Raw genomic sequence first — 26408 nt, 5'->3', positions numbered from 1 at the left:
TCTTATTGGACACACAAGACCCGACAAGGGATGAGAGGGTTGCCCTTAGTCCTTCGGAAAAGTGCTCCAGAAGTGTGTATCAATCAGAGTGAAAGAGGGAAGGAAACAGAAGAGGAAAGGCAGAGAGGAGGGACACAAAGCCAGACACCATCACAACAAAGTTCTCTGAGGCACTAGCTATAGCGGAAGAATGTCAACTCAGCACCCATGAAGTTAAATGCTACTAATTAGTTATAGTGGTTGGATTTCTTTTTACTATATCGCTACAACTTATTCTCATTTTTATCATTCTTTGTATATCATTCTTCTCTTGGAAAGAGTTTTTTTTTCTTGGTTGGATTTGCTGTATAAGAAATGAGTGACAGGAGGCGATCTGCCGCCGCTCTGAGTTCGAGAGCTCACGCCTTCTCGGTGGAAGCCCTGATAGGGACAAACAAGAAGAGGAAGCTCCGCGGCTGGGAAGGGAAGGAGCTGGAATTGTCCATAGCCAGCCTTGCAACAAACGGACAGTTGGGAGACAGCGAGGATTCGGCACATTGCCTGGATATGGACCCTGGTTAGTGTATGATATCCAGTTTATCCTAAAACGTTTTTGTAAAAAGAAAAAAGGAAAGAAAAAGGGAGTTTTAAAATCAAATGCCGTTACACATATATGGCACGTAAGTTTATGATTTCATGACCTATACCTGATCAGACACAATTTATTCATACCTATTCCCTGTGAAGCACGGGTTCAGTTATCTCAAAATCTGCAGTTGTGGTTATATGATCCTAATGGAGTCTGGATGACTATATTTATTAGACTAGAATCATAATAATCTCGTGTAAACATGTAAAAATATGCATTTAAATGTCCGCCTATTACAGCAGGCTTTGATTGTAAAAACGTGGATGATACCCCTTGTAAATATTAATTAAGCAAGTTAATCCTTGAACTATTAAAGGCCATAATTACCCTTACAAAAGTTGGTTTCAAAGTGATGGTATAAAACTACTTTTATTGTAGAAGTACAAGATAATGATAAGGCGCTAACAGTAAGTTTTGTTTGGTGAACGTATTATTAAAATTATTTTTGAGATAGGTACGTGAGTTACATACGTTTAGTTGTTTTCTGCAATTCCCGTTTGCTCAACCTATTTCGGGCGCATACATAACAGTTCAATTGTAATATATCTGCCTAAGTTGTTTTATGCTATTTTATGCACGTTTCAAGTGTGTAGGCCTATATAATGGAATATTAACTTCGATATCTGATGTAACCTGCTCAGGCCGATTACATACGATTCAGTGTCGGTTAAACATCGGATAAAAATAAATAATCGTCTTCCAATTAATATCAAGTATATTAAATAATGAGTTTGATATAATACGAATAAATTAATATTTCATATCTATGTTAATAAATTCATTTTGTTATGCTAATACGGTTTAACACGCGATATTTTTCAATGGTTTCTAATGTTATCTTTATATATATCAACCAGGATTGAAGCAAACGATTTTGTGCGTCGCTGGCGTGCGGGAAACTCAATCATAAATACCAATAATTTGAACGGAATCTTAATATTAATTTTCTCTATATTCATTCAGTAATATGAACTTGTCTTACTAGGCCGAACACATACAAATTACGATTTACGAATGGTAGCAATATATTTTAACTGCGGCATCACGGCAGGGATTCAGTCTGAAATCCACCACGTAAAGACTCAAAATGAAAGCGTACATACCGTTATATTATTTATTTAAGTATCGATGAAACGCAAATGTTCACTGAAATGACAATGAAATACCGTATGAAAAATACACGCAACACAACACACAACTGTTGTTATATTGGGCCCACATCTTACAGATGGGTGCAATGGCTTGTGATGTCCTACTACTTTTATTCCTATTTCTTAAGTTTATAATTAGGGCACTGTGCCACAACCTGAAAACTGTGCTTCACCATTTACTAATTCATAGTTGCATTAATATGAACTACACTACTCCGGGTGCACTTGTCCAATCAATATAAGTCTGCTTCTTCAAAATAAGAACACGCCACACGAGTTCTAAGAAATAAAGCCATGAGTAAATAAACGTCTATTGGCAGTCTGTTATGCTGAACATATTTAAAAAGTATTTTTTAAAAAGTAACAAAAAAAACGAGGACAAAACATTGCAAAAAAGTTAAAGTTTCATGAAATCTTAATGTATAGGTACTAATCAGTTCATTTCCATTAGAGTTGTTAGACATACAATCGGAAGTTCTACGCTGTGTTATATAATAGGTTAATCTTTCCCTTTAATAATTGTGATTAATTTGGAAACTATGAGAAATAATTTATTAGTTATATTAATTACAATATCGGAAGTAAAACATAAGAAATACATACACCTGCGATGGGTTGGCGCCCCGTCCTGGATTATTCCCAAATTATTCACGTGCGCGCATAGCTTTCAGGATAGGCCCCGCACCCTCGGCATATAGGAAATAGATGGATGGATGCATTGATTGATTGAAATACATACATATACATAGAATAACTTTATAAACACAGCGCTGACCATTTTACACAAAGTGACATGGTAATTGATCTAACAGACTGGATAATACTTCTGATTGCATTTATTGTTTATTGTACAGTGAAATTAGAAATTGGCTGTTGAATTCAAGAGCACCGTTCGACTACTGCATATAGTCATATACTCGGTGAGGTTAATGACCAATGCAGCGCATATAAAGTTTCAGGCATTAAATTGATTTTTTTTTTTTTTTATGGAATTAAAAATGTATATTTTTTGGCAAAAACATTATAAATCACGCCATGCGTGCATTAATCGCTTGAAATCGATAGAATAGAATACAGAAAACCAATAAATGCATTAAGAAACAATAATAAGCAACATAAATATTAGTTAATTGTAGAACTATGACTTTTTCCATCGGCGACCCAATAAGAAGCCTCGGTCACAGCTGGAAGTTGTTTTGAAGCTAAGTATTATATTTAAAATGCTTTTAGGAAATGTACAAATTATCATTTGTTAATATCATCGTCATTATTTAACCAATACCACGATATCAATGGGTTGTGTGGATTATATCAGTCTTCTAGGGCCATATGTGCGCGTACATTTGATTGAATCGACTTGTTGTAGCTAAATGCAGAGAAATTTTAACTGAATATAGACCTACGTTACATTTTAATATATAGGCATACAAACACAAATAATGGTTAACTATTCTTGTTTAAATGTATTGCAAATGACAATGCGACTCACGACCTTGCAAAATAGTCCAAACCATTTGCCCTCTAGAAAATATTGCCTGACGTGAAATAAAATTCACAAATTTTTAAATATGAAGCGTATAGACTGCGTTGGAAAAAAACAATTACATGTAATGATACAAGAGCTTGATGAAGCGCAATTATAGTCGGTAATGGACGCTGCATACTGAGAATCTGAGCTGGGAGACGAGGGAATTATTTCTGTAATGACGTATTGCTTTTGCCATCGTCTCCAGCTCTCGCTACAGGAGACAGGAGATATTAGAAAGACTTACACGCGCCTTCAACCGACGACGGTTTACGTCCACAGGATGGCGAGCTGTTTGAGTGTGGAGTTGATTGAAAAGGTGCCTGGGTCCAAGCCGTTGAAAGGAAGTTTCTTGGCAGCGTTGTCTTCAGGATCTGGGTGTCCTGACTTTCAGAGCGACGGGAGGTGCCACGCTCATTCAAAACAGCTCGATTCTGAGCTGGGCTGTTCTTTTTTTGTGTAAACTCTGTCTTGTGTCCCATGTTAAGCCAGAAAATAAGCCTTATTGCGGAGGTATCAATTTTGGGAAATACAGGAAATCTTTATAATTCCTAGCGTTCTTTTTGAACTTGTCCATCGTTTGAATTATGCATGCGTGACCTTCATTAAGCTCGGCAAATAAATTAAGTGGTTTAATTCCTATGCATCCTACAAGAAACCGTAGATATCTTACATAGATTAAGTTTCCTAATATGTGCAGTTCTTGGAGAAACAATGTTAGTTGTTGGTTGTAAGAAAGCATTATCAATCATCTTTATTTGTGTGTAAATATGTACATATTCAAATATTTGAATGGGAATATTTGAATGTTTAGGTGTCCAGCTCAGTACAAGTTTTTAGTCCAAGAAATTCTGAACAATGATCACACGTTATTCTTTAGCAGATGTTTTTAATAATGTATGTTTTATACAACATATTTTGGAAAAAAAAGTATTTCATTTGTATTTACAAGTAATACATTTTTAAAAACTTAAATTATGTAATATAAAATAACAAAAATATGTATTTACTTATATTCAAAACAAGTTAGTATATAAATTCTCCACCATCTTGTCTCTGCTTATTATGGTAATAAGCTTTTGAATTGGTTTTCAAGCTGTCAGTATTTGAAATTTTAACTTTACAAAATGTAAGTTTTACTAAGAATTTGAATTATTAGTGATAGTTGTAGTAGTATTTAGACAAATCTAGATAATTTTGGACTAGTGATGTCTAGGAATTGAGTAGAGAACTGTATTCATTTCTATTAGAGTGTTTAGAATGTGTCACACACACACATATATAATACTACACACACACACACACACGTGTATATATATATATATATATATATATATATATATATATATATATATATATATATATATATATATATAGTGAATGCATATTTTCTTTGCACTGCACTGATTGTATTAAAACTGCATGTCTTTGGATATATCAATACGGGATTATTTAGTATCACCACAGTGTGGGGTGCATTAATCAGGGTTATGTGCTCACAAGACTGCACGTTATAAGAGCACACTCACTCACAAATAGCCTTTCAGAACTGACCAATAACCATTTATTACATTCAGACTGCTACTTAAAGACAATCCGTTGTCTCTATTTGAAGTATATTAGTCAGAATAACAATTCAGAGAGGAGCTTTATAAATCTGAAAGCCAGTTGGGTTAAATAGTGGAAAACAGTTCCCTAACTTCGGGAAAATAACTTGAGGAAAGTAATGCACAGAAAATCTGCGCTGGCAGGAGCTCCAGTTTAAAAATCCAGTTAATACTGTGGTATATAAATGCTTCTCCAGGCTTGGTGGACTATGGAATTGTCATTACAGTAACGTTGACATCAGCCTGTATGGATCTCAACCTGTGACAATTTGATCTCAAGTTCTATGGCATTTATGGGCCCCCCAGTTTTACAAATATTTACCCATGGTCCAGAAGTGATTGAGGGCTAAGTGCTGTTATGTACCCTTATAGCATACAGCCAAGTCCCAGTCTGAAACTCTTATGCTTACAGGTTGTTGTATTCATTAGATCGCTTGATAAAGATATCAAGACTTAAAAAAAATCACATTCTTGTACAGAATATGAAAACGTGTGGCTTGTAAGACTAGCTCAAGAAACATTCAATTAGGTTTAGCTTATTTTTTCCAGCAATGAAAAGAAATCTGGGTAAGATCGCATATTACAGAACAAATGGGGGCATCTTGATGAGCGTGCAAATAAGCAATGCGACAAGACCTATCCGGCCTTGTTAATGCGACAGGACCTATCCGGCCTTGTTAATGCGACAGGACCTATCCGGCCTTGTTAATGCGACAGGACCTATCCGGCCTTGTTCACTGGCTCAGGACCAGGAGGGGCTCTTCTTCTTGGCTTTGTTTTTTAGTTTGCCAGCAGTAGTGGTCTTTCGTCTCTCCCTTAATATGGCTGGTACACTCCACTGTCTTAGACCTGACTGCTCCGTCTCCCTGAAGTGTTAGGGTGGTATGTGGGGGTTGTTGTTGAGGTCAGGCCTTGATACACACTTTGACCAACTGTCAGGCATTCTTTGTGACATCCTACATGCAGCCTCTCCTTCTGAACTCAGCTGGACTTTGCTGAAAATTAGAAATTTGGCTAAAAATAACCGGTTATTCAGAAATATTTAGAGGTTGATTTAAAAATTCTCAATCAAACTGATGGCATTTATTCATCTACATATTTGTTAGACTATCTCCTAAATCAAAATTTCAACCTTTTTGTAAATTGAGACCCTCAAATGAAAATGGGCTCAGGACTCCCCCACCCACTGTCAATAATACAGGTGACATAGGTGACCGCCATCTTCTGAACAGAGGCCACCTTAGCAAGCCAATCTCACTTTGTACCGAGTGGGGTGGGGGCTTGCTAGGGCTCCACTGGGCTTTGGCCAGCACTGTTCCTGCCACTACTGCATGATCACATATTCCACTAAGAACCAAGCATTTCTCCCCTTGAGTATCTTTCTAGTTGTGTAAAGTGGATTTCACCCTCGGTCGAAAAGCCCTGTGCTAAATGTTCTTTATAAAATGAAAATTAAACTCAAATTACTTCTGTATTTACCAGGTTATGTGCCATATTGCCCTTTCATCCAGAAAAGCCTTGTGACTTGAAATGGCATGCAAGTTTGTCTTGGGAAACCACAAGTTAATTTTGATGGCAAATAATTTAGTGCAGAATGTACCGCTAATGACTTCAACGAAGCTGTGTGTTGACGTGCAAGGTGTGCTCACAGCCAACACTTAACGCCCCACCAAGGCAATACGCAGTGCCTGCCTGCTAAAAGTAAAATCACAAATGCATCTTTGGAGTATTACATGTATCTGAAGCACAATATTCACTACACATATACGATGTATCTCGTATGTGACAAACGTGAAATTTGAACTTGGAGTTAAATGTAACTTATGTCAATATTATGTAGATATGGGGTATATATTTGAAGCATTCAATACAGAACTTTCCTTTCTAGAGGGTTCCCAAAATTGGGTGATAAATATGAACACATTGTACAGTTTTTCTATTACTATATTATTATTGTATTATGGCATTTTTAAATATGTTAGCAGTCACATTGAAAGACAAGATAAAAAAATATAATGAACGTTTCAGTTCATCACGGGAAATAACACCAAGGTTATTACTTCGGCAATTTTTTCATAGGTTTTCATAAACAGATTTCCAGGATTTTAATGTAATTTTTACAGTTAATTTATACTATTAGAAAAGTTATGCTGTTAATAACAAGCATAACTAACAGCACTGAAACTTTGAGCTATGGTTATAGGTAAAATTATTCATTCGCAGCTACATATTATGCTTATCTATTATCTTTGTCAATTTTACATCATGTTGCACAAAATAGCCTAGCAAATAAATTCGCTCAAATCTTGCAGATAATATTGCTTCAGCTGTAATCAACATATCTGCGTATTTACATATGTACAGAATGATTTGGACAATGTCTAACGAGTTCATTGAAATTGTGTACTTTTCAGAATCAGAGGCCAGCCCGGGCTCAGACGGCGAAGGCCTGGCTGAGAGGTCGTCCTGTTCCTTTGGTTCCCCCTCAGATCTGACCTCAGCTACTTGCGATCCACCCACCCTTTCGTCCATGGATGAAATTCAAGTGGAGCTGCAATGTGCTGACCTCTGGAAACGCTTCCACGACATCGGCACAGAGATGATTATCACAAAAGCGGGCAGGTAAGGCAATATGCGCAACACGAGTGGACGCAGCCCGTAAGGTGTACGCACGTATTTCTGCGAATAGATTTCCATTAAAATGTTTCTACTTAGTGAATACAGTAATTAAATAAGGAAAAGGGGTTGATTTTCTTTAATGAATAAAAGCCGGTTATAAAGCTTATATTGAAAGGAATACGAGTGATCTGCAGGTTCACGCATGTCCACTTGGCGATATAGCGTACAGGGGAACAATCCGTGAAAGTTGCGTTTCTGGGTGTTTAAGAGGGGAGGTTTTAACTATCGAACATATCAGGGGCTAACTGAAGTTTACCTGGGGCTTGACTCTTTTTAAGGAACCTGGCATCTGGGCTAGGCTTAACATTCTCCGACTATATGATGTTGAAAAACATAAAAAAATAAAATAGAAAATAAAAAAATCGGTGACGGAAATAATTTCTGTCCAATGGTAGGTATAGTTGAACTCATAGGCCTAAAGGCTATGGGTCTGCTGAACTGACCTACCTCGAGGAATGTTTTATCTATGGGTTTTTTAAGTTTATAAACAACTAAAATATATATATTTAAAGTTTTAATATTGTACATCCGGCAAAAGACCAGTTCTTTCGTTAAATTATTTAAAGCCGTCGATTCTTTATTCGCTAATGCTTTCATTACCTTGTTTGTACTAGAACTAATCAATAGTACAATATTAGGCTATAAATGTAACACAACTGTTTTGTCCTTTTAAAATTTATATTAAATGTATATTATATTTATATTAATTTATATTAAAGTAGAAGAAGATCACCGGAACCATCTATACATTGCCAAAAAAGAATCAGTTATGCTAGCATGGCACTAAATTTGTCGATACTAAACAAAAAGGCTCAAAATGGCTCATTTAAAAAGTCTTAGCTAATTTTTTTTGGCTAATTTTAATTGGTTACTAAAAACGTATTGGTTTCTATCACATCATTTAATCCAGTGTAGCTATTTTAACATTAGGGCATTAATACAGCTTATATATATATATAGCAAGAGTCACAATGAATGTACAACTGGCATTAATTAATTAATTTGTTTGTGGTAAACTGATTCCATTTTATAGCCAATGCAGTCATTATTAAACTATTACTTTTAACTATCCTTAAAATTAAATCTTAATTCTTATAATTGGTTACAATTGTAATTGGTTAATGTTGAAGTTCTGTGGTTAATTATTTTAGCAATTCTTTACAACTGAATTAATCCTGAAATAACCCTCTCTTGCTGGAGATAAATCGAGGAAGGAAACCGAAAAAGTATACATTTTCATATTCTTTCTAATTTTATTGTCGAGTAATTACATTTTTTTTATTATTATTGAGTGTTGTTAAGAAAATCGTCATAGACGTGCCCTTGTTTTATATAATTTCTTAGGCCCGTAATTAGTGCAGTTTCAGTTTTTTAAATTACATTTGCAGTGGTAAGTGCATGGGCTTTAGGATTTAATTACTTCAATCGTTATAACGAAAGTTATTTCCTCGAATAGGCCGCATTTATTACTTGCTTCAACTAATAATGATCCTCTAAATTTAGAAGAAAAGCGAAAAAACAGTCCTCTCCTTTCATTATAAAAGGAAAGATTTATGATACTTAATGAAAAAACGCGACGTTTAAAATGGTACGGTGGGGAATTGACTGGAAACGTCTGTCTGCTCCAGCCGTACATTTTAATATGGCAATGTCGCTAAAATGTTAAGTTTATTTCAAAGCTCGCAGAAATTGTTTAGAGTGAATTGGGTCCAGATTGTGAAACAGGCTAGTTTACTGCCAGCTTATATTTTACAACTACATCGTTTTCTTTCCTTTTAGATTATACGGAACCGCTGAATCTAAGTTTATAGATGCACGCATTACATTTTGAGCGTCTACCTTGACACCTTTATTATGGAATATATTTAACAGGTTTATGCGTTTTTATTTTTACCCCTACTCACATTTGTATATTGGATACCATTATGAATGAGGTTTACACATAACTAATATTCTAATTTAAATACGATGTTTTAAATCCATTTGATAAATATGCAAGACTTTTTAGTAACAAAACTCTCAGATCTCCACGGGTGTCCGCCGATTACGGTTAGGTTACTGGGTAAATTTGTCAATCAAGGCAAGCATATTATATGGCACTTTAAAGTAAAACGTGTTCCCCTTTTATATGAAACATGTTAAGCAATTCAAGTCTAACCTTATATTCCTCTAGCATCCTATTGCAGCCTGTCTTCTGGGAACCACATTGTGTTCAAACTATGTGAATTTTGTTATATTGGGGCCATGCAGCATGTTCTGACAAATGTGGTAATCATCTATTCAAAGAAATATCGCCGTTACTTTTCTTATATTTTATTTTTTTATTTGCCCAAAATTGCCTTAAATGTAAAAATAAACCCAACTGGTTTGTAGAAAACAATGGTCTGTAAATAAATATAAGTGATGAACTAAAATAAGTTAAAAAGCATCATCCGTTTGCGGTACAGGTTAGACAGAAAAGGGACTGCATTGTACCTAAGGCCACTTGAGAGTGTGGAAGTGATGTCCATGGTCATGTACCATCTTTTCACCTCCACCTCTTCACTTCTTTCCCTTCAGGAGGATGTTTCCAGCCATGAGGGTGAAAATCACTGGCCTGGACCCCCATCAGCAATATTACATTGCGATGGATATAGTGCCGGTGGACAATAAGAGATACAGGTGTGTAATCCAGCCTTTGTGTCAGAATGGGAAAAGAAAGGTCAGAAAAATCCAAGAAGACTGCAATATTGCTTTTTATTTCTGTTTGGCTCCAAACACTCCTGCGACAGACATTCTCTGATTTGCATTGGTCTGCAAACCAGACCTCGCACAGCTAAATATATGGGCTTGGACTCTATTCTCTGTAGTTTTTAATCAAAAGTAGATTTCAGACAGTTAAAAAGCAAGCCTTAGGCCTTTAAGGAAACCCTGTAGAGATCCTCAAAATACATGCAAGACTTTAGAGGCCAAATGTAGTTATAAAAATTAAATTGGATATTTTCCGTGGCGGAGACATTTCCCACAATCCACTATAACCATTACATCATGGATTGCCGTTTGTATCACCAGAATGTTTGCTTTTTTCTTAGCTGGATCCTGGAATTAATGACTGAAATGTGGACCTTAACGACGTCCTGTTTTGGTAAATCAAATTGGGTGTTGCCCATGCATTGTTTATAATCTTCAAACTCAGAGAGAAATAAAGAGGAAGTTAAACTGTCCATTCGACAGCCTGCCAATCCTTTAAACATAAGAGGCATTTTAGCTGAAATCACATATTGACTCTTATCCTTTGTATAGTGGACAGAGAACACAGTAGTGATTCACTGGCATGGATGCAGTGTGCATGACTGTGTTTGTGTGTGTGAATACCCCCCCCCCCCACTTCCTGTCAGACAGAATGTCACATACAGTCCAATCTTTATTGCTTATGTTTTTGCCAGATGGCACATCTATAAGAGTTCAAAGAGGAACCTTCCGATTTCCCTCTGTTTAAAGTTAGACGTTGGCTTGCTTTAACACGTTCCCAGCTTGACACTTAGACTCCTCTCACATGAAATGAAGCCAAGCCTGGCACTCCCTGTGGTCGGGGTGGGCAATAACAAGGGTCCTACGAGGGTTTCTCTCCATGTTTTATCCCTCGTAGGTGACCACAGCTGAAGCGTGTCTATGATGTATGGGGGCTATTAGCTGCTAGTAGGGTTTTGGAGGTGGATAGAGGCATTTTCTTTTCAGCTTTTCTGTTGATTGGCCAGCCTTACTGGGCAGTGACTGGTCCGTCTCCCTGATGCTAGGAATTTTACTGGTCTTTTTCAGTATGTCCTCCTGCCCTTTGGACTCTGATTAGTGTCCCGCTCTCTCCCTGGCTCTGCAGATATGTGTACCACAGCTCCAAGTGGATGGTGGCAGGAAATGCAGACTCCCCCGTACCCCCCCGTGTTTACATCCACCCTGACTCACTGGCCTCTGGGGATACCTGGATGAGACAGGTGGTCAGCTTCGACAAGCTAAAGCTCACCAACAATGAGCTGGATGACCAGGGCCATGTGAGTTGCTCTGCCCCCTTTCCCACTTGTATGGGGAACATGCACCCATTTGTATCCACGGATGAGTAACAGTACTGATTACACTCAGGTTAAGCAGCATTCTAAGCCTGTGCACCTGAGTAGAGCTCTTTAATTTTCTTACACGTTGCTGTATGTATGGAGAGTGCCAGGCTTGGCTTTATTTCCTGTAAGAGTGGCGCCTGTTTTAGGGTTAATGGGGCCCTTCGCTGGGGACCCAAGGCTGGCAATGCCTATGTCTAATGCCCGTGTATTAATCTGCCCCTGTGGGTCAGTTCCTTTTTTATCTTGGCTGGCTCCCTCTACCTTTTTTTGGGAGTGAAGATGGTTGGCAAAAGCAACAAGTACCTTATCTGCACCATGAAAGTGCTTCTCCGGAAGCTTGTAACACAAGCAGAGCGTGGTGGACACAGGTGATGATTTATAACTGCAAGGAAAATAACAAGGTGCCCATTTCTATGATATGTTTTTACATTATATTTAGTTGAAGGTATTTTAATAACTAAAATGAGCTATGGGATGTTTCAGATTTGTTGTGTCCCAAAGTTTACCGTCAGCTGGTTTAAAAGGGTAATGTCCATTTGATCTTCAAAGAGGATAAAAAAGGCCTGACTCTCAAAATGCATGTTCTCAGCTACAACACAACCATGAACCTGAGATCCAGCTCAGTAGAACTATCTCACACATGGATGGATACTCTCTGCTTAGCATCCTCTTCCACAGTGATGCACATACTTTTTCTCAGATGCATTTTTTTCTCCCATACAAATAAACTGTATAAATTAATATGTTAAAATGGTGTTTATCTTATTTGCCTTATTGAGATGATCTTTTTTCAGTAATCACTGTCTTTTGGAAGCCTTTGTCCCAACTTCTCCATGCAAAGCGACTTACGGTTGCACAGTATGTGACTGCATATTCTCTGTCTCCTTATAGGTCATCCTGCACTCCATGCATAAGTACCAGCCAAGGGTCCATGTGATCCGGAAGGACTTCAGCAGTGACCTCTCACCCACTCGGCCAATCCCAAGCGGAGATGGAGTTAAGACCTTCAGTTTTCCAGAGACTGTCTTCACCACTGTGACTGCCTACCAGAACCAGCAGGTCAGTCTGTCATAGTACAATGCCCTGGTGAACCTTCTTCCAATCACTGGGATCCAAACAGAAGACATTCCAGCTTTTTCTGAAGTTCCAGACTTTTCTGCAAATTTACAGTAGCTCCCTGACACCCACAAATGATGCACAGTGTTAAAAAAATCTGCTATTCAGCCTCAGTAATATTCATCTGCCTCCCTGACAATGGATCATTACACCTAAGGTGGGATGTCTGAGCCATTGGTCTGCAGCCAATTAGCAGTAGTAAATTTCTTTCAATTACACTACCCATTGTAAGACATTTACCAATAATTAATGCTGAATTAGGAATCTTAGAAGATTCTGCCAATCAGTGGCATGCAGCATAGAGGAATGACTCAAATTGTAATATACTGGAGGGAAGACAGGAGGGAAAAGTTCTGCATAGTACAAAAGGCTGCAGTTAATAAAAACAGCTAATCATTATTGTGTGTAAAGCTGCAATGCTCCAGTAGAGTGGGTGTTAGTTTTAGCAGGGCAATGAATCTGAATCAGAACCCAGAATACTTTTAATATCTTGGAGGAAAATGTAGTTACAGACTGCATAGTACACAGATATAAACAAACAAAAATAGTAATATACAATGCAACATATAACACAAAAAAAATTAAATGAAATAATCAAATATATGAAGATTAAATCGGGGAACATAAAAACAGTTACTGTGGCGACAAAAGACAAATTTGCAGATACTTATTGGACATTGATAAATCATATATATAGTGATTCACTATAGTTTATATAGTCTACTACTTCACATGTTCCTTGTTGATTTACTGATTGCACAATCTGATGGCCATTGGAAAGAATGATTTCCTCATTTTATGATGAGGAGTCTATGACTACACATTCTTTTCTGTCCAACCACAACACTATGAAGCAGGTAAGTGTAGTTGTCCATGTCACGACCGGTCGCGGAGGTAAGCGGCGATCGTGCGGTAGGGCGTGGAAGGAGAAGGCAGGCAAGCTGGATAACAGGAAAACGGGGGTTTAATGAGGTAACGGGGAGCAGGAGACATGTAACGCCACTAACATCAATGACAGACCAAGCAAACTGGGGAGACCAGGACTTAAATACACCAGACTGAATGACAGCAAACGGAAACAGCTGGGTACAATTCGGGAAACACACGTGGGTAAGCAGGGGGCGTGGCACACAGGAGGAGCGGACGAGCCGGGCGTGACAGTCCATAATTGACCAAAGCCAGGTCAGCATCCTCCTCCCTGCTACAGCGCCGATAGTGTCTAGCTTCTCCCCAAGAACCAGCTCAGTCTTCCTGACAGCTTGTTGAGTCTGTTTATATCCATAACCTGCACACTTCTGCTCCAGCACATGACAGTGTAGAAAAAGTCTCTGGCTACTACCGACTCATACAACATCCACAACATGGTGTTGCAGACTCTAAAGGAATTGAGCCTCCTTGGGAAATAATACCTGCCCTGGCCCTTCTTGCAAAGGGATAGTACAGTTCTTTGACCACTCCAGCTTGTTGTCTAGGTGGACACCCTGATACTTGAGTCCTGGCTGTAGTATGCCTGTAGCATTCTCACAGTGGCTGTAGTATGTTCATAAAGCCTAATGGCTGTTATATGCTTATAGAGTCTGATAGCTGTTATATGCTTATAGAGGCTAATGGCTGTAGTATGCTTATAAAGGTTAATTGTTGTAGTAAAGGACACTATAATTCTTTGACCAATCCAACTTGTTGTCTAGGTGGACCCCCAGAAGCTGTAGTATGCTCTTAAAGGTTGTAGTATGCTCCTAAAACCTAATGGCTGTAGTATGCTTATAAAGCCTAATGGCTATAGTATGCTTATAAAACCTAATGACTGTAGTATGGTTATAAAGCCTAATCGCTAAAGTATGCTCATAAAGGCTAATGCCTGCAGTATGCTTATACAACTTAATGGCTGTAGTCTGTTCATAAAGGCTAATAACTCTAATAACTGTAATATGCTCATAAAGGCTAAGTGCTGTAATATGCTTATAAATGCTAATGGCTATACAGTATAATCCTGTTATAATGGACTTTAAGGGATCTGGCAAAACAGTCCGTTATATCCAAAGTCTGTTATATCCAAAGTTGCTGTATGTCCAGAACACGACTACAGGACACCATTTACTCATGCCACACCCCAGCAAACACACTTGTGATATACATTATTATATTGTACATGTAGTAATCCAACTTTACCTGACTGTTGGAAGTATATATGGCCTATAAGTGGTTATACATGTACGGTACAGTAGAAACCTTGACCTCATTGCTTACTGCATCCCTCCAGCTGTGAGCGTCGTCTGCCAACACACAGCGTGTCTGGTGATGGACAGCCACACAGACCAATCAGTGTTGCCTGCTGTTACGCTATGTCTATTTATAGAGCGTGACTATTAATAATCCCGACTACGTATCTGCGCTGGATATCACCGGCACGTCACACGCTTTGTAGGTGGAGCCTGCATGTCCGTTATAGCCGAAAAAGACCAAACTGTTTGTCCGTCATAAGCAAAATTCCGTTATATGCGAATCTGCTATATCCGATGCTTTTTCTGCATGTTCGTAAAGGCACACAGCCGGGACCAGCGGACCTCGTCCATTTTAGACGATTTTCCGTTATAAGCTATTCCACTATAATGGGATTATACTGTAGTATGCTTATGAAGCCTAATGACTGCAGTATACTTATGAAAGCTAATGGCTATAATATGCACATAAAAGACTTGTGTGTTTGCTTCTTTCCCCAAATTTTGAAAATTTATCCTTACATTTTTTTTTTATTGATTCAATTAATCAATTATTACCCTATAGTATTTTAGAAGATGTAGAGGCTTGTGTGTGATACCAATCCATGGTCTTTTTTAATAATTTCAGAACTAAACAAATTGATTCACCAAGACCCAATTTGTTCTATGTGAGGACAAATAAAACAATAGGAAAATGAATAAAATGTACATGCTATGTAGTGATTTTGGTTAGCAGAATTGAAAAAGAGCTCAATGAGCAACACAGATCATCATGTCTGATTGGCCAAGTTCATATGATGACCCTTCTCTGATGTCACAATGCCTAACAGCAAGTTCCCAAACAAGACAAGATCCCCCTGGGGGCTATAATTGGGTGCACATGTTGCAGGATCTAGAGCTGAGCCGTAAGTGTGCTGCTCTGAAATGATTTAATTGTTGGTTCATTAGAAGTGAAAGTTAAAAATAATAGAATGAATTTTGTTATCTACTGCCCGCTTATTATTATGCTACTTATATATTTGTTTGTTTATTTACTTATTATTTTTTCTGTACTTTTTTTCACAGATCACTCGACTTAAGATCGACCGCAATCCCTTTGCAAAAGGATTCAGAGATTCTGGCAGAAATAGGTGAGAAACTTAAACATAATGAGGACGTGTCATGTGCGTGTGTGTGCCTGCCCATCCATCCACCCATCCATCCATTAATCTCCTAACTGCTTGAGTATATGCTAAGGTGTATATTACTGTGTGTGAGTGTGCACCTTTGTATATACGTGTCTGAGTGTTGTACAGTTCATGTTATTTAGTGTTGTATATGATTGGTGCAGGTGACTGTTGTAAAGGGGTATGTGTGATGCTTTTACATTACCAAGTGTATGTCAGAGTGTATGATTGTTGTGTAAAATCTTTTTTATTACTCAGTATGTTTATATGCACAGAGAAGTCGAGCTAGTGTTATAGCTTGACTACGAAATTGAATCAGACTACTGTCATTGTCCTATTATACATGCATGAGAGGGGAATTGATTTATTGACCGAAGTATGTCCAACTCCACTACAATAGGTGGCGATATGGTTTCTTTCAGCTTGTTAGTATTGGGTTTTTTCGGTTGACCTTTTATGTTACAGATGTAAAAGTAATAATGAAAATAAACAATAATGAATGCGTGGACAAATGAAGTGACGCAAGCCTTAATTTCGATCTGGTCGGAAGAACATATACAAGGTCAGGAAAGCAAAAAATACAGTATTTTGCATAATATACTATGACAGCACGGTATTGGAAATTTTTGAAATATGTGATATTAATATCGCATGTCGTCCAGTCCTACTACAGCCATTTTTTTAATTCAGTAGAAAATATCCCTCTTTGCATTGTAATGTCATTTGGCGCTGGTACCAGTTTTTACGCCAGTGGAAAACCAACACCTTGAAGTACCAAAAGTACGGTACCTGGTGTTGTGGAAAAGCGCCCTTTAGCAGAGCAGTAAACTGACAGCTTTCCAGCTGTACGTCCTCTGCTATAAGCCAAGCTTCTTCTGTGTACAGGCTTCTTATGTTACTTCTGGGTCAAAGCCTGGGTGGGGAGATGACCGTGGAGCATGCGCAGAGCGCCTAGACCAGTTTGAGTCCAATTGAATGTGTACATGCAGGAGTAAACTGACTCCCAATCGCATTGTCTGGGTGTCTTTGTCTGACTTTGACTTTGATTTAGCACAATTTCAGTCAGACTAACATGTTTACATGTTTACTTTAAATGTCCGGTTTTAGTCGGACTAACACAATAATTAGATTTCCTTAGTGTTCATGTAAGCTCCAGCGGAACATCATTACACTATCACAGTGTAAAGACAAGAAAAGACTAGGCACCTATTTAATCTACACATCCATTCATATCAGGACATTTTTATACAACAGTATATTTTTGTTCCTGCTAATAAACTTGATATATGATATATGCTAGACGCACTGTCTCTATCTATCTATCTATCTATCTATCTATCTATCTATCTATCTATCTATCTATCTATCTATCTATCTATCTATCTATCTATCTATCTATCAATTAGGGGTGTAACAGTATACAAAAATCAGAGTTTGTTATGTACCTCGGTTTTGAAGTCACAGTTCAGTATGTTGTCGGTACAGTGGGAGTAACAGAATCGAAACATTAATTGCTCCTTTCCTCTTCATTAAACATTTACAGATTTACAGATTTACAGAACATAGTATGACTGTCTTTCTGAAATAAAAAGCCTCTGTGAATGTTGCTGCATGCAATTAATAAAAAACTAAAATTTACTCAAAAGTAAATCAAAATAAATATTATCTCAAGTAAAAATAAAAGAAATATCCATTAAGGTGCACATTTACAAAATGAACTGTACTTGATCTGTATTGTTCAACTTCATATCAGAACTGTGCAACACAAATGCCTCATAAAATATAAAGCATAACAAAATCTAAATGCATTATGGTGCAGCATTTGTAAAATTGCTGTGCTGTACTTATATTCACATGAACGACTTCGGGCTTCACATTAGGACGTAGGCGGATGTGTAGCAGCGCGGCTTCATCCACCCCTTTCTGAATGTTGCTCTGGGGAAACACACAAACACACAAAGGTTCATACCGAACCAAAAATTGTTGGTACGAATACGTACACACACACAGCAAAAGTTTCAAATTTTTACATCTTTAAAGGGAATTTTTTTGGACTCTGTTATAATTTATAAATTTTATAGACATAATAGATGTAATAGAATTAATCATAAATGATAATGCAGGTATAAGTAGAAGTAATTATTACAATTTCCTCAAATATTTGTAGATGACATGAGTGGTATTTTACTGTAATGTTAAATGATTTTGAATTTCCAGTGAGAGTATATATTATGAGTTGATGAGACCACAGCACTGGGACCTCACAGAAGTCCACTTTCCTTATGGCTTTATACCCAGAAATATCATTTTGACTGTATTTTTTGAGGGTTCCTATTACTGTGTTTTGGAGAACTTGTGAATTATGATGTCTGAGTACCCCCGAAGCTGATGGGCTGGTGGTCTTAACAAGGCAGCCTTGCCAGTGAGTTACTGCTCCTGCACAGGGGCCAGTCCTTGGTGGGGCCCAGCCCTGGTGACAGCAGTAAATCATGCAAGAGGCAGAGATGAAACACAGCCCAGATTTATGTGCCACTTCAGCAGGCTGTCCTTCCTGCTTCAAGCTCTCTCTCTCTCTCTCTCTCCCCTCCCACCTCTCCATCTCTCCGAACCCTCAACTCCAGACTTTCCCTATTGCACACCACTCTCTCTTTCACACATACACCCTTGTACACTAATAAGCGCAAATGCTTTCTCTGTCTGTCTCGGCTGCTCGTGTGTGTTCAGGACTGGCCTGGAGGCCATCATGGAGACCTATGCCTTCTGGAGGCCTCCTGTGCGAACGCTGACCTTTGAGGACTTTACCAACATGCATAAGCAGCAAGGTGGGCCTTCCCTGCAGCCAAATTAATAACTGTGAATGCTGTGTAGCAAAACTTCGTGGGACTTAATGAAATTTTTAAATATTATAATGAACAATATTTATGATAAATTTAATAATTATATTAAAAACAGATGTATGAGATATCATTAATATTACATATAGATAGATGAACATGCAGAATATTTATGTGCTTGATTAAAATAATGTTCTGCTTGGCTCACTTGTATGTCACTTTGGACAAAAGCATCTGCTAAATGAAGTAAATGTAAATGCTGAGGGAGATTAAAAAGTCTTTTTTCCCCCCCATGGATGCAACAAAAGAGTTTGTTCTGGGACTGATCCTGCAGCTAGATTTCTTTTTTCATTAGGATCAGAGTCAGTGTGAGTCATTTAACAGTGTGTGCAGGGAGCTGAGAGTGTCGTATGAATATGAAAGGCCAGGCAGCGGCATATGAGCTGCAGCTTGTCTGGGGTGTCATTGACATCCACCTGACAGCATGTGCGTTTTGTACCCCCCCCCCCCCCAGGTGGCAGCACAGGAACCTCCCCCAGCACCTCCAGCACAGGGACACCCTCACCCTCAGGGGCTGCACACCTGCTCTCACCTTCCTGCTCTCCCCCCACTTTCCACACCTTCAACATGGGCTGCCGAGAGAGCCAGTTATGTGGCATCGGCTTGTCCGAGTACCCGGCCTGCGCCCGTGCCAACATGGCAGCGCTGCAGGGCTACACAGGACTGGCTGAAACCCCATATGGCCGACTTCAGGCGGGGGGCACCCCCACCCCAGTGTCAGAAACCACCTTCCTGCCCCAGCGGACTCCCTCCCTCATTGCTGCGGGGACACCAACTGGCGGAGGCGGACCCAGTGGAGGTGGTGGGGGCAAGTTGGATGCCTACAGCGGGCAACTGGGCTCATTTCCTGCCTCACAGCTGCAGTATGTGATGCAGGCAGGCGGGGGCCATGCCCCTGGCTCCACCCACTGTCCAACAAGCACTGGCCACTCCAGCCACATGTTCAGCAATGCTGGCGACAGCACCGGGCATCACTTGCAGCAAGGCTCTTATAACACCTTGTCCTTGCACAGTCCCTACAACCTATATGGATATAACTTCCCAGCATCAGCACGGCTGGGCCCCGGCCAAGAGAAGCTGGCACCAGTCCAGACGGGCCTACTGTCCCCCTCGGCCCCCGGGGCCTTCGGCGAGCGTCAGTACCTGTCCAATGGTATGGATGGTGTTCACATGATCAGCGGTCCAGCTGCTAACCAGCAGGGGGTGGGCCAGTGTGATGGACGTCAGTACGGACCGTCCTCTCAGATGCCGGTGCACATGGTGTAAAGCAGGATGCCGGCCCTGCGCCTCCCCATGCCACCGACCGCAGCTCTGTCCTGCCTTTGCTTTCCACGGCACACGTGACAATGGACTCGTGTACAGAGGAAGGCCAAACATGGGCCGTTGAGACATTTTTTGGCTGCATTTGTCCAGAGAAGCCATTAAAGTAATTCTTTTTGGAATGCCTAAATTGAAAGACATGAGTGTGATTGTGGATGTTATTTAAATATCTTCTGTGGACATATTGCTATCGTGATGTTATCACCTGTGTCTCCCGTTTGCCAAAAAGAGTCACTTTTCTTCCCTATTTCTGACTTGCTTTTGCCACAGCTGAGACTTTGTGGATTTTTTTTCCACCTGTGGCAGGTTTGGGAAACAGCCAAGACTCAACTTTAAAAAACTGCTTTGTGATTTTCATATGATACAGCACCATTGCGGGATGTTATCTGACATCTGGAGCTTTGGTGTTCAGTTTGGAAACAAGGAGTTGTACAGGAAAGATGAAATGAAATAGGAAATTCTATCTAAAAGGGGGTAAGACTGGAATGCTGAGAACAGAGAGAGTATGGATCCATTTAGTACTGTGAATACGGTTTGAGGCAAAAAGCATCACAGTTTGGAAAGGAATTTCAGATAGGAAAGCATGGTTTCAGAGTCCAGCTAACAGCGAGCAGAGCGGATCATCATGCTGCAAAGGCAGCCACGCTGTTCGCCAGGGCTGACTGTGCCGTTTCGTTAGCAAATGCATGCCGGTGAACATAAGCGGCAGTATAAGCATTCAGGGTGCTGTGTGTTGATGCAATTAACGAGGCGACAAATGACTCCAGCGGTCCCATCCTACTATGTAGTGCCTTTCCCTGTCCCCATGAAATGTTTTAATATATTGTCAAATGTTAAATTCTTAAACATTAAAAGATTTAAATGATATAATTGGTATTATGAAATTAGAAAGAACTGTACCTCAAGGTCAATTTTAAATTGTTTCCCTATTTTGGTTTGAGTGGACGTTACCAGGTTTGCATGTCAGATGCTAGGCATTAACTTATATCAGACTGGTAATTTATTATTTTAAAAAACTTAATATGTTTTTTTCAATCCCTGATTTAAATATAGGCTATAAAGTGATCATTTTCGTCTAAAGGCACAAGTTACACTATCACAAAAAATATTCGCATCATTCAGTATTATTACAACTGCACGACGCGACAAGTAGAAAAAAGGGCGTTTTCGCGAACTTGCGTAGCTAAGCCAATCCCATGTGGTACGAGCGGGGTCTACACGTTAGTTTCACAGCAGTGCAAAATTGAGGAGGATCCTAATTATATGCGCATTTGCACGTTATGACAATTTTTAAAAAAATAATATACTGTGGGAGTGCAGTTTGTTGCACCGTTGTTGCAGCTACAGTTTGTTGCACCGTTAATACACCCTTAATATGTTTATATATTATACACCATACTGGGTGTATAACATATTAACATATTAAGACATTTGATGGAGACAGAAAGACGTCCTAGGCTACACAGTAAGAATGAACCAGGTATATTTCGAGTGTTGTAGATTATTGTATTTATGTCCCTAGAAATAAGACAGTGGTATCAATCCGGACCAGTGAGTTTTGTCTAGAATCCAAAAAAGTCAATACAAATGGATTAAAATGAAAAATGGGACTTTTTTAAAGGTCCCTCTAAATGTAAATACACGTGCCAAGCACAAAAAGCTTAATAAAGACTTAAGTTCTTTTCCATGTGTTGTTCTTTTTGTGCATGAAAAGCACGTCGGTTTGAGAAAATTATTTCGGATTTAAGCTTTTGCCTGTGAGGGGTGAAAATCTGTTTCAAAAGTTTAAAAGCGGGTTAATAGAATAAACCCCCCTATTGTTGATGTCCAGGCTAATTCATCCTGAAACTTAAAGTCAGATGTCAGTGCCCTAAAAAGATCTCTGACTGAATGCGTTCAATCAGTCTCTGTTATTTAAAACGCAACTGAAACGTGATTTTCTTTTTCCCGATCGGTTGCCATTATTTTTTTTCCAGTGTAATAGCATCTCCCATATCTGTCTGTTGAATACGATCGCATGGAGAAAAATAGTGTACGATTGGAAACACCTGTTTTCCAAGTCCTCTATTTAAGAAATAGCTGGCGTAATGACTCGATCAGCGTAGAAGAACATGACTTCAGGATTTGGCTGAACGCCCTCTTTCTGGACATTATTTACAATAATTATCAATGTACTGCGTTACATGCTCTCATCAGCGCACGATGAGAAACCAACAAATGAAGCAAATTCTTTTACCACGCCCGAAATGCTCTTTATAACACGGCACGTAACGGAGAACGTTCTGTATTGTCCATTATGGACATTTGCAAATTATTCATTCAAAATCATTCGTCATATAAACGTAGGTAGGTCGTTCATAAATTGACGGGAAGTTTGACAATCGTACCATTCCAAAATAAACCAACTAAATATATTTTCTGAACTCGATTCCCATCCAGGTTTTTCCCTAGGGCGTAACTTTGGTTTGAACAATGGGGGTTGAGGTCTCCGCCCATTTAGGGGGATACGTGATTATTGTGGGGGTTGTATTGGCCGGTTTTGATTATTGGCCCGTTCCCTGTGGTGTTTCAGAGACTAGGATAAGTGTTTAGATTATGGATGGATGTCCCAAAGGTGTGTGAAGCGGACAACACTGAACTGATGGATGGACAACATATTTTCTTATTTGCCTCATTTCTTGTTTGCCTAATCTTGTTTTCAATAATTAACTGTAATGCCTAGAATCCCAAAGAAACAGAAATTGTTATAAGCTATGCAATTTGCCAGACAACTCATCTGGAAACTGCCTGAAATATCGATGTAAAACTCGGACCCAATTCATATTGCCAGAACAATAACTTGACGCAAATACAAGAACTCTTCAATAAAGACGCTCATTTTCTTTGAAAAGATTTCAAGTTTAAAGTTAAAACTTTAGCCGACTATTTCTGGAGCCCAGCTGTCCATTCCGCGGTATGTCGACAGGAAAAAGAAAAGTATTTATTTTAAATGCTGCCTAAATAAGTACGACAGACAACGACGCAATAATAATCATGGAAAATTGTTGCCCTCTTGTGTTTCTGCATCTGCTTGTCAGACCGTCTACTATTGTCGAGGATTTTCCCGGTACCGCCGCTGTACCGGGTAAGTCACTTTCGGTATTATGTACCCGCATTGTCCCAACTGTATTACTTTGTAACCTATTCTGGAAAAATATATCACGGAAAATTTAAAAACCACTTCTCGCCGATGCGTCTCTTTAACGGCAGGCCACAGCCCAGCCCCATCTAATCCTGCGTTCGAGTAGTTTCCCTGAAAACCGCGTGTCAGCGATTAGATTTAGCGATACCATTTTTGATGCTGGAAAGCAGGCGCGGTCTTTCATCTCTTTGGTAAAGCCAGCCCTAATAGCTATTGCCTGTCCATAGCGTGGCCGTTTCTTCAAGTTACTTTAAATTTTGGATGCTAAAACTGTCAATATATTTACTGTGCAATAAATTGAAGGACTGAGTCAAAGTTAATGGTTCGCAGTGTCTTTTAATACACTTTTAATCCTTATGTGAAACGTAATGTTTACTTGGCAGCTTGGCGCTCCTGCGGCCAGATGGACCACACTCTGGGTCCAGTTAAAGCAGACCAAGATGTCGGCCCTCCTGCACATATCAATGTGTCTCCAGGACAGCCGTGGCTGTTGATACATGGCTTCAGGTCGCTGCAGTATGTTTGATGGGAAGCAGTGGAACCAGACAGGCTATCACAGGCTACTCTTAGGAATACAGTTACGGGGGGGGGGGGGGGGTGTCAACAGGAAACACTCTAAAAAAAGAACAAGGCCATTGCCCTTGATACCAGTCACCCCAAACTACCTCCCCCTGTCCCCCAGACAGATGTTACTGATAAAGGCCCAGTCAGAAACAGCTGGGGTCTCGCAAAAGTTTTGGTACCTGTTGAGCTCAGAAATAGAGCGCTAGTCGATGGTGCTTCCACCTTTAAATGAGGTCGGTCCAGTCTGCATCCGGAGACACTGAGCGTTGTGTACCTAATGGAAATGAACAGCGCGACCTCCGCTCTCTGGTCAGGCCCCCTCAGGAGCTGAAAGAGAGCACGGGCGGTGAAAATGGCGGGACGTGGGGCGGCCCGCTATCGCATTGCATTAGGGACTCGTGGAGGCATGCCACATCGGACATTTGCACTTGAAAAAGAGCCATAGCACTGGGCAGGAATGGCGTGCAGATGTGGCTCCTCAATGGGGGGGTGGGGGATCAGAGAGAGGGGGGAGGTATGGGGGTGCTAGATACAGGGAAACAGGTGTCCTTCCCCTGCCTGCCAAGGGAATGGGCAGGGGGTGGGGGCTGGCTAATTTTTATGAGTGAGTGAGCTTTTCTGACTGGATTATAATAAGATATTGGTGCTGGCCCCAGAAAGCTGGTCTACCTTCAGCCTGCAGTTACACAGAAGAGTCTAGTGAATCCCGTTTGTTCCACAACTCAGCACAACCACGTCTCCTGTGCGAGACAATGCCAATGTGAGTGTTCAGGCACAGATGTTGACTGGTGTTTGTCAGTCATTGGTCTGCAGCCCAGTACGAGGATGTGAGTGGCTTCCAGTGGGCCGTGGAACTGCGGCAAGGAAACACAGTTTGGTCCACAATGGGCCAGCACACAAACAGGAACCTGATCTCCTGATCTTTAGTGTTTGATATCCAACAGATGGTGCTGTGTACTGTAAATGCGGTCGAAATTAAACTGAAAATAATGTGAACTTATTTCACCACTGGAAGCATTGCCATCCAGTGTAACATACAGAATGCTAGTGTTTACAGTTAGCAACACCAGCTATTGGGGTTTTCACTTTCAACCTGAGTAAATACCGGACAATTTGCATCGAGTGCTGGTTAAAAATGGGAGACAGTATTTTGTTTTTCACTCTACCAGGTGACAACTCTACCAGCACTGTCATGTTTTATAGTGCCGTACTGCCCTACTTCAAAAAAGTTCATTTTTGTATGATTTATTAAGGCTGTTAAAATTAGATTTCAGTTTGCAGTCCATTCAATTTGTCACTTTTTTCATGTTTTGAATCGGTTTAAGGGAAATTCTAAAGAAATTTTAAACAAAAATGTGGCCATGAGGTAAACAAATAATGATTTATGAATTATACAGTAATAATAATTATTATTGATAAATGTAAAAAAATAATTGTGATAAAATATTTTGCCATATGGCTAAACCCTATTAAGGAACCCTGGTCAACAAAATTTACTGGGGTGGACCCCTGGAAAACCCTTGTATACAAGATATTCCATCCATCCATCCATCCATCCATCCATCCACACATCCATCCATCCATCCATTTTCTAACTGTCTGTTTTGCTCAGGGTCATGAGAGGCTTAGGGCCTGACCTCTGCCCTATCTCCATGTGTGTGGAGTTTGCATGTTCTCCTTATGTCATTGTAGGGTTTCCTCCGGGTACTCCGGTTTCCTCCACAGATCAAACACATGGTAAGCTGAATTAGTGTGTGTGTGTGTGTGTGTTTGTGTGTGTGTGATCCAGGTATACATTACATTGTCGGGTCCAAATGTCCTTTCCAAAAAAACCTGTTATTTTTTACGTTTTTTGACAATTTCTTTTAGTCTCCACAAGGGGAAATTCAATTTTATAAAATATGTGACTGTAATCAAACAACAATGCCAAAAGATTTGTATTTTGTCAGGTTACTTTTGCTTAAGGTTAGGGGTTAAGGTTGTTCTTGTTGGGATTAGGGTTTTCCCGATAGAAATGAATGTAGAGATGTAATTACGAACCTATGTGTGTCTGTGCATGTATATGTGTGTGTGTGTGTCTGTGTGTCTGTGTGTCTGAGTGTGCCCTGCAATGGGTCAGCATCCCATACTTGGTTATTCGCTGCCTTGCACATATACCTTCTGCAAAGAACGTTCAAAGAACCATCCAAAGTGTTTGAAAATTCTAGGTAAACCCTGACTAAATAATCTAGAACATATTTGGGGCTAAACACAATCATTTCATGAAA

General features: G+C 39.6%; 1 protein-coding gene across 1 annotated transcript; it reads left to right on the top strand.

The window, feature by feature from the left end:
- Positions 1 to 22078, top strand: tbx15 (T-box transcription factor 15). Its single transcript, XM_048979151.1, has 8 exons — positions 1 to 556; positions 7326 to 7533; positions 10150 to 10251; positions 11447 to 11618; positions 12573 to 12740; positions 16082 to 16146; positions 18907 to 19004; positions 19531 to 22078. Exons 1-8 carry the CDS (start codon positions 355 to 357, stop codon positions 20340 to 20342), a joined length of 1827 nt encoding a protein of 608 aa, XP_048835108.1. The 5' UTR covers positions 1 to 354; the 3' UTR covers positions 20343 to 22078.
- Positions 22079 to 26408: the final 4330 nt, after the last annotated feature.

The sequence above is a fragment of the Brienomyrus brachyistius genome, chromosome 16 (assembly GCF_023856365.1).
Source record: "Brienomyrus brachyistius isolate T26 chromosome 16, BBRACH_0.4, whole genome shotgun sequence".
NCBI classification, from domain to species: domain Eukaryota; kingdom Metazoa; phylum Chordata; class Actinopteri; order Osteoglossiformes; family Mormyridae; genus Brienomyrus; species Brienomyrus brachyistius.
Note: the sequence above shows the minus strand (reverse complement) of the source record. Positions and strands in the feature narration are given on the sequence as shown.